Source organism: Branchiostoma floridae, chromosome 19 (assembly GCF_000003815.2).
Source record: "Branchiostoma floridae strain S238N-H82 chromosome 19, Bfl_VNyyK, whole genome shotgun sequence".
Lineage (NCBI taxonomy): Eukaryota > Metazoa > Chordata > Leptocardii > Amphioxiformes > Branchiostomatidae > Branchiostoma > Branchiostoma floridae.
In genome coordinates, this window is record NC_049997.1 from 408516 (window position 1) to 420298 (window position 11783).

The window sequence follows — 11783 nt, forward strand, 5'->3', positions numbered from 1 at the left end:
CACTACTTGTAAACCAATCAGCGTTTAGACACTCAGCTCAAATAAACCATAACTCTGTCACCAGGCAATGCATTTTTATTGCCACACTTTTTTACTGTTCGCTCTGGCCTGGTGGCTTCAGTCCAGAGACAGTGAATCGGAGCCGGGGTATGGAGAGCGCGGAGTCTGACATGTATGTGTCTGAATGTTTTATTCCCTCTTCTTGGCAAAATTAGGACACATCATGTGTTTCAGGGAAGGATCTAGGAAACAAAGTTGATTCTTGGGCCATAATACCCGGGCATGTTTTCATGATGATGTCAGCATTTTTAAGCTGACTGTTTTTCTCACACAGAATGAGGTCATGTTACGTCATCAGTAAATGAAGGGTCAGCTTCCTGTTTACACAAGCCAACGTGTATATAACGTGGTTGGGTCAGGCAGCATACAGTACCTTACGGACGTCTCGACAAGCCCTCAACATTCGAAGGCTCTACATCGTCCATATTTTCGACTCAAACACAAGTTGTGAAGAAACCCGTATCACCGCTTGTCAATTGCCATGGCCCTGGAGGTCCTCCCTATCCCACTGACATGGACACTTCTGCCGGTCCTGGCTGTTCTGTTCTACCTGTAAGTGTCTATGTTTGTATTTCTGACTTGTACGGTATAACTTTATTATGATGGACTTACTGTGTTTTTATTATTTTGTATATTTCAAAATCTATCAAATGGAGGCATTTAGGCTAAAACCAAACTGACGGTAGTGTTTGAAGGATATATAAAGAAGTGAGGGAGGAAAGGGGTAGTATGCAGAGCACATGCCGCCGACCTTTCGCCATGTAAACGTATAGTTGGCTTTACTGCCTGGACTCCGTCTGACCCCGACTCGAGCTGACCCCATTAACCGTTATCGTGCCCTTGCCATGAACCCAACGCCGTGGTCTCGGACATGGCAACCCGAGATATAATAACATGTTTGACAACAGAGGTTAGTGCCACAAATTAGGCTCAGAGTAACCCTATTCAGACTCTTTTTTATCTTCCATCCGTGTAGCTCACATGAACACACGTTTTTTACGACCGATGTTCAGGTAAATTTAATCCATGACATATTTGAAGTCCCTAATTATAACAATATTTTGAAGTCATTCACTTTCCTGGATTGTCCTACGTTTCCTGAATAGGACTCATGTAAAGATTAAATGTAATCAACAAACCTTAAACAAACACAGTGTAAGGCATAAGGCCAGCGATTAAAGACTTCTGTTGTTAATGACAACAGTGAAAATTAGTTAGCAGCTGCGATCTGTTTAGTAAGGCATGTTACCAATAGACATTCGTCCAAGAAGTGATATATGTGCCAACACGTTCTATTAATTACCATTATGAAAATATATTTCAACGTTTGTTGATAGAGATTACGATTTCATGTGCAGGTATTACAATATAGTAGAAGCCGTTTAATTGCAAACCACATTTGCCAGCGTATTTCGTGCAATTTTCCGGGTGGTGCAATAATGCGAAGTTATCCAGCTGGACCGCACCGTTTCGAGATTCGGGGATTCCATGCAATTAACAGAAGTGTGCGCTTATCCGTTGTGCAAGAAATTAGCTTCTGCTGTATAATTATTATAACACAGTGCCGTTTTATTACTGAGAAATGTCATTTATATATTTTAAAGTAACTTTCCCCATTAGGAAAGGGTAGCCTCTCCCAAGCTCGAGCCTGTATAAAGGAATTGACAAAAAAGAATTTGCGACAGAAGTCCTTTTTTTCCAAATTTTCCAGAATGTTACGACTTAGTCGTTAATATAACTTCTTTTCGTGTAACTTTACATTTTAGTTTACAATCTTTCGCTGTTATGATAAAAACACAGCGCACATATTATAGAATTTAAAAAAAAAATTACTCTGACTGCCGGCCAGACTGGACTGCTGTAAAACTATTGTTAGTTACTAATTACACATAAACAGATATGTACACATGAACAGATCTGTACACGTACACATGAATAGACCTTTTAAGATTAGCAAACAATTAGCAAGTTAATGCGAATTTCATCGGGCATTTGGGATCAAAGGTCGTTTTCATGTGTTGCTAGAGGCAGCCAACACCCGATTTGCTGAGAGTCTAAAGATGAGGTATTAGTTTCATAGAGTTAGTAGATCGTCATGACAATCTATACATTCCTTTGTGAGTTATGATGTTTTAAACTATTATATGCAACGAAACGCTAATGTTAAAAAGGCATAGCCTTTTATGACCATAGCATGTTATTCATACACACGAGAAATGGAAACCGTTCTGCTGCCCATAAAAAGCCACTATTACATGATAAATCCATCCAAGTATATGAGGTAGCCGCGTACAATACTTTTATAACAATCATTTCATAGCTTCTGGAGTAATCTTGCTCAACCACAAACAGTTACATCGTTTCACATACTTTGTTCAAAGGCATATAAAGTTAATTTTTAGCAACATTGTAAAATGAACTTCAAAGAGGAACATTTTCGTGGATTGTTTTGACATGTATTTTCTTATCAGTCAAATGAAATTATTTGCTTATGAGACAATACAAATGCAATACGTCGCTTTCTAATCCACCTTTATTTTCCTTCCTCCATCAGGTATGCTGTTCGCCCGTTGTTTATCTTTAGGAAAATGGGAGTCCCAGGACCAACCCCTTTACCGGTTATTGGGACTACTTACTTGACTGCGTTTTGGGTGAGCTATCGAGCTATCCGTATAGAAATAATTGTAGCAATGTGTATGTCCTTTCGTGAGAGGTTGGGCACAGTATCCTGAGCGCACCATTATCCACATAAAAGTTGGCTCTAAGAGCGTTTTCCGACATGGATAATTAGCTGCTCTCTCACACTATATGCCGGATTGAAAGAGACGGAGAAGGAGTGGGATTGGAGTTTTAATGCAAGGTATACTCAAACATTGGAAACCACGTGGAGGGAGGGTGGGTGGTTGAAACAGTGGAGCGAGTGAGACTTATTGTTGGTCGAAGAGGACAGCTTGAGAACACAACCTTGGTCGAGCGTGACTGACCTCGCAGTGGAAGCTCCTGGTCAATGTCACGTGAGGTCCAGGATTCCAGGCCGCTAATCATGTAATTTGCAATACGCTCAAATGTATCCATTTATTAATACTACTGCGTTTTTTTCTCTTGCTGTGCAGGGATTTTACAACAATAACATTTCTGTCTCAGATGTGGGACCAGTCAAGGGGTGAGTGAATATAAGTCAGGATCAATATACAAATACACAATAACTGAATTTGTTTTGCACTTCTCCAAATGAATGTCATTATTCAGAATTTTTGTTTCTTCAAGTTCCCCACAGTTTATTCTTATTGTATCATATTGTGTTAACTACAGGTTCTTCAATGGGATGACTCCAGCTCTTGTAATAAGTGATGCAGAGATGATGAAGGAGATTTTTGTGAAACAGTTTCACAAATTCACCAACCGCCAGGTGGGTAACGTATTCATCATGCAATGATCTATTTTTATTGTCTACCCCCCTCCCCACAAAAATGTGCTTGATACTGAAGATTTCAAACTTGACAGCCGTCATTGAATAAAGGTACTCATTTTCACAGAGCCATAATTGCTTTCATTCTACCGACTTTTCCTGTGGGATATAGACGTTTGGGGTATTTACATTATTGTAAATTTGACCTATGGCTTCTTTGTGGTGACCGAGCGCGTATAATTTGACGCATAGGTGTGATAATTACTATTTACTTTATTTTGTTGGAGGTTTCCATTTTAAAAATTGACTACACCATAGTATCCTTGTTGTTATTAGTTTTTTTTTTTTTTTTACACGGCAATCTTTACTATTGCAAGCATCTAACATGTTAGAATTTCTGGTTTCTGCAGACAGACTCACAGATGATCAATGTGAAGCCCCTGAGCCGCATGGTGTTCCAGCTACTGGACGATGATTGGAAGAACGTACGGACAACACTTAGTCCGGCCTTCAGCAGCAGCAAACTCAGACAGGTACGTAGTACTATGTTATCTACGTTATCTACTCTCATTCTACACCATTGCTCCATTGCTATATTTCCACCGACGTTTTGGTGACCGTCTTCTTCTTCTTTATACATGCTTAACATCATTAGGCTAAGGGCTGCAAGCACAGTACGTAAGATGTACACACGGCTGTAAGTTTTTATCCATCACACCGCACCTTCGCACGTGTGGGGGTTCTTTAACGTGCCTGGGATATGGCTCTCCCCAGACACGGGACCTTCATTTAGCGTCATATCCGAGGGACGGCCCTATTAAAAGCTAGGTACTCATCTTCACCTGAGTAAAGTGAAGAAAGCCGTGTTAAGTGCCTTTCCCAATGGCACAAGATCGGTGACACGCAGCCGGATTCGAACTCGAGACCTCTTGGTTGGAAGACAAACACGCTGCCGCTACGCCACGTGATCTCACGTCTGCCACCATTCTCAGTGCGATTCTGACTGGTTCACATTGTACTGCAGCACTAGGTGTCGTAGGTAACGTATTTCGGTACTTCAACTTGCTTATGGTAGCAGGGTACAGTATTCCTCCGCGACCCCCCGAAGTCAAAGACGTAGGGGTTAAAGAGTAGTGCGGCCGATTCTTTGTTTTAAATGCATTTGTCAGGATATGATTGATGTGTTTGCAGATGACAGGTGCCATGAACAGCTGTGCCGAGCAGCTGGTGGAGAATATAAGCAGCTTCGCGACAACAAAGGAGTCTTTTGATGTCAGGCAGTAAGAATATAATCTTTGATTTCTTCAAGACGTTACTATTTCGGGCTTCTAGATACATTTCACTTGCTGCATCTCCGGGGGATATTGTATATTTCATGAACTATCAAATTATCTATGTATTCGTATACTTACTTCGTGTATTCAGTAGTCACAGGTACGACTGTCTTACTAATCTGTGTTTAGAAAGAGACAGGAAAAAAACAATACCAATGAAATTTCTCATAGAGATAACAAAAATAAAAACGATTTTCAAATAAACTAATTGCATATAAATGTTCTCGAGAATTACGTCTACAGTGTCTGTCACGGTATCAAAGTGACGGGATATGGTCAGTACTTAAACATTTAAGGGCTACGCTGCCTAGACTCCCATAGTTTCTTTTGTCGGCAGCAAATCTAGCCATCGAATAAGCCATCATACTTAGCTTGGAGCATCCATTAAACCATATTTTTCCTAACTCCAGGTTGACCGGTGCATTCACTATGGATGTCATCGCAAGGACCATCTTCGGTACTGAGATTAACTCACAGCGGAATCCGCAGGACCCGTTCGCCATCAATGCAAAGAAATCATCCAACATCAACTTCAATAGTCCACTAATCTGGCTCTACTGTGAGTTTCGTTTTTTTCCATTATTTTATTCTCTTATTGGTTCAATAAATTCTAAAATAATGTCAAGCTTGTTCAAATATATGTCGTTAATTAGAGCAGGAATTCGAAGTTTTGTCCGTTAAAAAACAAAAAATTTGATTGCAAATCTTTGAAAGTAGATATAAAACGAGCATATATGTGTTTTAGAATAAAATGGATACTAAATTGCCGTTGCCAAAGCCAAAAAAAGAAGATGTGATTTGAAAGAAAATAAGGATGCGCAATTCCGTATACAAAGCGTACTATTTAAGTCATCTGACCAATTCAAACGACCATTAAATTGGCATTTTAGAAGCAACTTTTCGCACGCTCGCGTCACTAGCTCAGTGTGACAAGTTATTCAGAGTAATATAACCAGCTGCTGCCGCGCCGTGTGCCTGCAAAGCTGATGTGCTATGCAGACTGTGATTGTGTCGGCTTTACATTACACAGATACATTTTTTTGCCAAGTAGATTACTAACACATTTCCATCCTATTTTGGAGACTCCTAAGGACTTCTGGTATATGATGATATACAGTTGGCTGGGAGTGAGGACGCCGCATTGAGTAGATGGCAATTATTTTATTCTCCTTTTATGGTTTCATAACTTAAAGATTTAACCAACGCCATGTCAATGACCTGCATCTCCCCTTTATAGTGCTGTTTCCCGGTACCATGAAAAGGATTTGCGAGTTCCTCGACTACCAACTGTTCTTCCCTCGAGAGGCTACCGATTTCTTTAATGGAGTTATGGACCAACTCCTGTCTATGAGGGAGACTGATGGAGGAAAAGTATGTATTCTAACACTTCATTCATTTTGGTTTCTTATAGGTAAACATATTTATCTCGAATTCTATTAATCCAATATCAAAGAAAGAAAGAAACATAAGGGAGTTTGTTATAATTAGTCTCTACCAGACTCCTATAGGTCGCTGGGAAAACCATAGAAATGGAACAAATAGAGAAGTAAGCCGGCCAGAGAAGTATGAGCCGGCTAGGGAACAGCTTGCGACCTACAAAGAACAGATCTGTGACAGAGTAAAGCCTTTTCTCTCACCTCTGTTTTCTCAGGGACGTGTAGACATGCTGCAGATAATGATTGATGCTCATAAGGAGAAGGACGAGGACAGCACGGACGGAGCAAAGGCTCACGGGAAGAAACAACGTATGAATCGTACTAAAAGTATATGTTGCAAATGGTGTAACTATTTGCCCTTCAATCTATCTTTACAATTTCAAAAGTGGTCGATCGTTATTAAGATACATATTTTCCATAGAACAAGGTTTTTCGTATACTTAATTTTTGCGGAGGCATTTTTATATGTACAATGGAATCAAATAATTGCAAATTGCTGTGTTTCCGGATTCCAGCTCTTACTAGAGACGACGTTGTTGCAAATGGAATCGGCTTCTTTAACGCGGGTTACGACACTGTCTCTATCACATTGTCCTTCCTGTTGTACCATCTGGCTCTCGATCAGGAGATTCAGGACAAAGTCAGACAGGAGACTTACCAAGTTACTGACGGGGAAGTACGTTATCTTGTGTATTTTATGTACTGTAAGCTATTTCATTGTGGCATAATACATGTACACTACAATTAAATGGGTCATTTTTACCCATCTCTTCGTTCATGGCACTTTGAGAAAAGTACTTACACCAGGTACTAATCTGCAAACTACCAATTGAAACGTCGATAAAGGTTAGACATCCATATTGTACGACATGCAAAATATCAATTGCTAAAGCAACTGGAACATGAATGATTTACGACTAGACTTAAATATTGATTAAGATAAGTGAGAAGCAGCAATACATCAGACAATTTATATTTCTTACGTCTTTACAGTTTTCATCGTTTCTTCTAAAGGAAATCTATTATTAAGCCCACAATTTGTACCGAGCACAGGAATGCACTTCTTATGTGGATTTCCCAAATTACGAAAGAAGAGTTGGGCTGTTTTCTTTTGTTTCATCGTAAAATTGATGGTCAAGAAGAAGCATCCATAGAGCTAAGCAAACGTTTCTTCTACAGTCCCAGGTTGACTACGAGGCGGTGCAGAAGATGTCGTACCTTGAGATGTGTGTGATGGAGACCCTTCGTCTTTACTCCCTCGTACCATTGTGAGTGCTTACGTTTGTGAAATGGTTAACGTTTGAATTTAACACTGTAGGAAAACAAGTAAATAACTCACCAATCCAATTGGTAATTTGCCTCCAACATGCCTGCTGTGATACTGATGCTGAACTTCCTTAACCTATCTTGCGTTTTGCACATGTATAGTCGTGATAGTATGGTTTTGTATAGTCAATAAATATTCGCATTTGTATCGAATCGAATGGGGACACGAAAATTATTTAACACTAATGGGTATTTTGCAGTCTGCACCACAGTTATTATTACTATATTGATGTTGAATACATCCGGAATAATTTGGCACCTTATATTTGATATATGATGCACTTCCTTCTTGTAATATGATTGACCATTGTTTTCTTATAGCCTTGTTAGGGTTGCTGCTGAAGATGTTCAGCTGAAAGACTTGACCATCCCAAAGGGTATGGGGGTATCTGTGCCCGTCTTAGCCATCCACTATGACCCTGCACGCTGGCCAGAACCGAGGAAGTTCATTCCTGAAAGGTGAGTAGATTTATATCCTCATCGTTATGGCAATAACTGCAGGATTTGGAGAGTATTTGTTTTAGATAGCAAGAAATGGCACATTGTATAATATCCATATAGCTACTATTTACCACTTTAACCCAGCACCCATTTACTATAGATTCAGGGGGCAAACAAAATATAGTCTCACTAATAACTTACTACAATGGAATCTCGACACATTCTATATCCAATCCAGTCTCGTGTTTCTTATTGTGTCAATCTTCGCAATTGCATTGAATTTCATTTTTTTCTACACATATTGTATTCTACAAATCGATTATTATCGTAACATCCCTTATCGTTAGGCAGAGCGGAAATATATATTTTTGTCACCAACATATGCGGACCGCTTCTTTAAAATGAACAGATGTAATGGGCTCTTCACGTGATCCACTAGTAGTTTTCTGGAAAGTAATGGAGGGAGTCGTATTTATAAAACTTGATGTATTAAAATATTATTAATTTACCTAAAGTTTTAGCCACCGATTGCTGTAACTCAAGAGAAGCTTATCACTTTTAAGACAGTAACATTATTTTCAAACTTTTTAACATAGAACGCTTTCTGTTATTGTTGCAGGTTTACAAAGGAAGAGAGGGAGAAGCGGAACCCGTATGACTGGATGCCGTTCGGGGCAGGGCCGAGGAACTGTGTGGGGATGAGGCTGGCTCTGATGGAGCTGAAGGTTGGAGTGGCGAAGATCCTGATGAAGTTCCGCATCACTACTGGACCAGATACGGTGGTGAGATCAATTTTCACTGGCATCGAGTACCGATCGTTGTGTTACCAAAATGGGATTCGTAGTACCCTTGATCTTTAGATTGATAGTAAATAAACGTCGTTCTTGAAACATAATTATTCGATATTTATTATAGATATATATAAGTTGACCTGTCAATTTTTACCCCTCAAATTTTTGTGTGAAAATGGGCCTTAAAAGGTAATTTTCCACAGAAGTCTATGAGGACTTCGCTTTTATCATTTTTGCTTTTTAACCTGGCCTGGAAATTTTCTTATGATACATCAGATATATGCATCTTGTATATGCCTAAATGTAGTTTGCAGGCTACTGGATTGATGTGTGTTGTATGTGTGTTATTTTGTAGTTGATTTCTGTTCATAAATTGCTTGCATCTCTTTTACAAGGTTCCTGTGAAGCTCAACAAATGGCAGCAGTTCCCCACACCTGAGATTCCCATCCGACTGATGGTAGAGCCTGTGGACTGATTACCATGTCTTCATTATCTTAAGTTGCCTTGGAAATTAGTGCGATTTAGTTGAGAGAAATGCATATATGAATCCAAGGTTGAACCAAGAAGAATAATAGATTAAATGATTAGATAATCAATTGAACTGTATCAACATGTGACAATTAACTGCATAGATATTCAGTAATGGTTATCCTGAGATTTCTTGAACGTCGGCTAAAATAGAATAGATCGCCGAATGTATAGAAAGATAATTGCGAATGGGCAAATAAATGAATGGACGATGGTAGGAGGGAAGACAATGATAACGTATATCATGATTTGCCATCGTGCAGAATCTATTCTTGTTCAACGGTATCCCGCCCCCCCCATAATTTTCTCCGTAATGTTGATACAGTTGTAATAATTATTATTGTTCCTTTGCAGTTTTGCAATCTGTTTTTGTTTGCGGACTTTGTGTTTTGTTTATGAAATATCATTTCATATTTGATGAAAAAATTACCTATTTTTCGCAACTCCCCAAATGATTACTTAGTTATTATAAGCTGCGGTTCAGATCGAATAGAAAAAATATGCACATTATTACGTCATGTTGACGTTTTATGAGTAACATCCTCGCTCGCATCAATTTGGGCATTTTTACAAAATCTTCAGCCATACTGTTAGTCGCATGAAGAAGCTGCAAATAGGCAAACATGTGTCTTAGATTGCAAATAAGATATTGGAAAAGTATACTATAGTCATAGAATGCTAACGAAAATTCAAAGAAAGTAAAAGGAAAACATTTGAAAGAATAAAAGTAAAGAGTCTATTCAATTTTTCATTACTAACTCTATGTGTGAGGTCATTTATTACACCTTTACTAAAAGCAAGCATAAGGTGGCCAAACTACAAGAAGATGATTTGCAAAGGTGATATTCTGTCTGCTCTAGATATAATTTCTTGTTTACAAATCCTGGTGCTATAAAAGATTGAAGTTTGCTCTCATAGTTTTACTCGACTAACATAAAAGGGCCAATCTTTTTTTCATATTTTAATTTCATTTCTGGAATTAAAACATCACAAAGTCCTTTCCCAAGACACGATAACTCTTACTAATTGCAAATACCAAACGTGGCGAGTCACAGACTAATACCTGCAGTGAATGCTTTGTTGGTGGCATTTAAACACGCTTACGTGTCGTTTGGTCTCTGTCATTTACTGCGCAATACCAAATCCCTCCCCCCTTTTTTTCTTCCTCTCTACGGAAAATGTTCTGGTAAACTCATTACACATAGCAAAAGTCATACTAAAAGAGACCTAAAGCAAATATAACCGTCGGTCTCATGTAAGTGATCTTCACTGTTTTTTTTTCTTCTTCTATAGTGCTGCACTGCTAGTGCCTAGTAACAGGTCCAACTGGAATCGGGTGTTTCAGAGTCACTACAAAAAGTGTTCAAACTGCTCAATACTGCTGTACTGAATTCTCCCTTTGTCCTGGTAAGGCTTAGGTCACATTTCCGAATCGGGCCCAAGGGGGGTGTTGTTTAAGGACACAGAAAAATACACACAAATCATGCTCATGGCTATGTTTTCTTACGTTCTGCGGATTTTGGTGTCTTTTATATCATTCCTTTGGTTCCCCGGTCGGGCCCCGGTTTGTGAATGTAACCTCAGTCGTAGGTGTGCAGATGGATCGGAAACACCAGGCGTTCCGGGTTGACTTCCAGGGACACTTAATGATGCCTATTCTATTACCGCAAGACTTCCTTTAACAGACAGAAACACAAAGAAAATCAGCTAAAAACTAATACCAGTGAACAAAAGCATCTGCATTGTTGAGAGATATGGAAAAGTTAACAACTTACTGTCTAAAAGTCCTCCATTTATTTTTCTTCCTTATTCTCGGTCACAAGTGCGTATACATTCAAGTCCGTATGAGGTCCGTATTGAATTATCAGCCTCTACACCAGGAAACCAGGAAAACTCAAGACATTGGACAAAATAGAAGGATATAATGCTAAAGGAGTGTCGCAAACGCACTCATCGGTCTGTTAGCTCCCCCGACATGACACATATTATCCGTAGTGTCCATTTTCTACTACTTTGTATCTACCTGTGGATCGTTGTAGAGGCTAATAATTTCATACGGACCTCATACGGAATTGAATATAGGTGCCAGTGTGACTGCACATAAGGCCGTCACATAGTTAATCAACCGCCCCGAGGTGTATATGGTGTCATAACGCCTCGGCCTTTGCCATTACCACCGAATAAAACCACAGAGTGAGCGAATTTGTTTGGTACATACTGTCGTGAGGAGATTAAAGATTGCATTTTGAAACCAGAATTTCCACAAAAACATTTCAAAACATTGCAGTCTTTGGCTTTTTAGAACAACAGAAGTCATTATCAATGTTAACAGAAGGAGCCATTCCCCCCTTGCAGGCTGTACTTATTCTCTCTGCTCTGGCATATGTTTCGCTCCTTTTGATTAGCCAATGCTTTTCTTTCTGTATGTATCGCTCCTTCTGATTGGTCAGAATGAAT

The 11783-nt window shown here is 39.3% G+C and overlaps 2 protein-coding genes across 3 annotated transcripts; both read left to right on the forward strand.

The window, feature by feature from the left end:
• Window positions 1-450: 450 nt before the first annotated feature.
• Window positions 451-7013, forward strand: LOC118406609 (cytochrome P450 3A12-like). 2 transcript variants are annotated; one of them, XM_035806775.1, is made up of 10 exons: window positions 451-612; window positions 2615-2711; window positions 3174-3223; window positions 3373-3469; window positions 3880-4002; window positions 4661-4749; window positions 5214-5362; window positions 6041-6174; window positions 6455-6548; window positions 6755-7013. In XM_035806775.1, the coding sequence occupies exons 1-10, from the start codon at window positions 542-544 to the stop codon at window positions 6985-6987; spliced, it is 1137 nt and encodes a 378-aa protein (XP_035662668.1). In that variant the 5' UTR covers window positions 451-541; the 3' UTR covers window positions 6988-7013. The 2 variants fall into 2 exon arrangements, with proteins under 2 accessions (XP_035662668.1, XP_035662669.1); XM_035806776.1 differs by lacking the exon at window positions 2615-2711.
• A 382-nt stretch (window positions 7014-7395) lies between these two features.
• Window positions 7396-9836, forward strand: LOC118406616 (cytochrome P450 3A19-like). Its single transcript, XM_035806785.1, has 4 exons — window positions 7396-7507; window positions 7887-8024; window positions 8626-8788; window positions 9193-9836. The coding sequence occupies exons 1-4, from the start codon at window positions 7449-7451 to the stop codon at window positions 9271-9273; spliced, it is 441 nt and encodes a 146-aa protein (XP_035662678.1). The 5' UTR covers window positions 7396-7448; the 3' UTR covers window positions 9274-9836.
• The last annotated feature ends 1947 nt before the right edge of the window (window positions 9837-11783 follow it).

Excerpts from the sequence above, each read along its gene's own strand:
- LOC118406609 (XM_035806775.1), top strand. The coding sequence starts at position 542 with ATGGCCCTGGAGGTCCTCCCTATCCCACTGACATGGACACTTCTGCCG. Across the intron at positions 613-2,614 it reads CTGGCTGTTCTGTTCTACCT|GTATGCTGTTCGCCCGTTGT; the intron begins GTAAGTGTCTAT and ends TTCCTCCATCAG. Across the intron at positions 5,363-6,040 it reads TCCACTAATCTGGCTCTACT|TGCTGTTTCCCGGTACCATG; the intron begins GTGAGTTTCGTT and ends TCCCCTTTATAG.
- LOC118406616 (XM_035806785.1), top strand. The coding sequence starts at position 7,449 with ATGTCGTACCTTGAGATGTGTGTGATGGAGACCCTTCGTCTTTACTCC. Across the intron at positions 7,508-7,886 it reads CTTTACTCCCTCGTACCATT|CCTTGTTAGGGTTGCTGCTG; the intron begins GTGAGTGCTTAC and ends GTTTTCTTATAG. Across the intron at positions 8,789-9,192 it reads CTACTGGACCAGATACGGTG|GTTCCTGTGAAGCTCAACAA; the intron begins GTGAGATCAATT and ends CTCTTTTACAAG.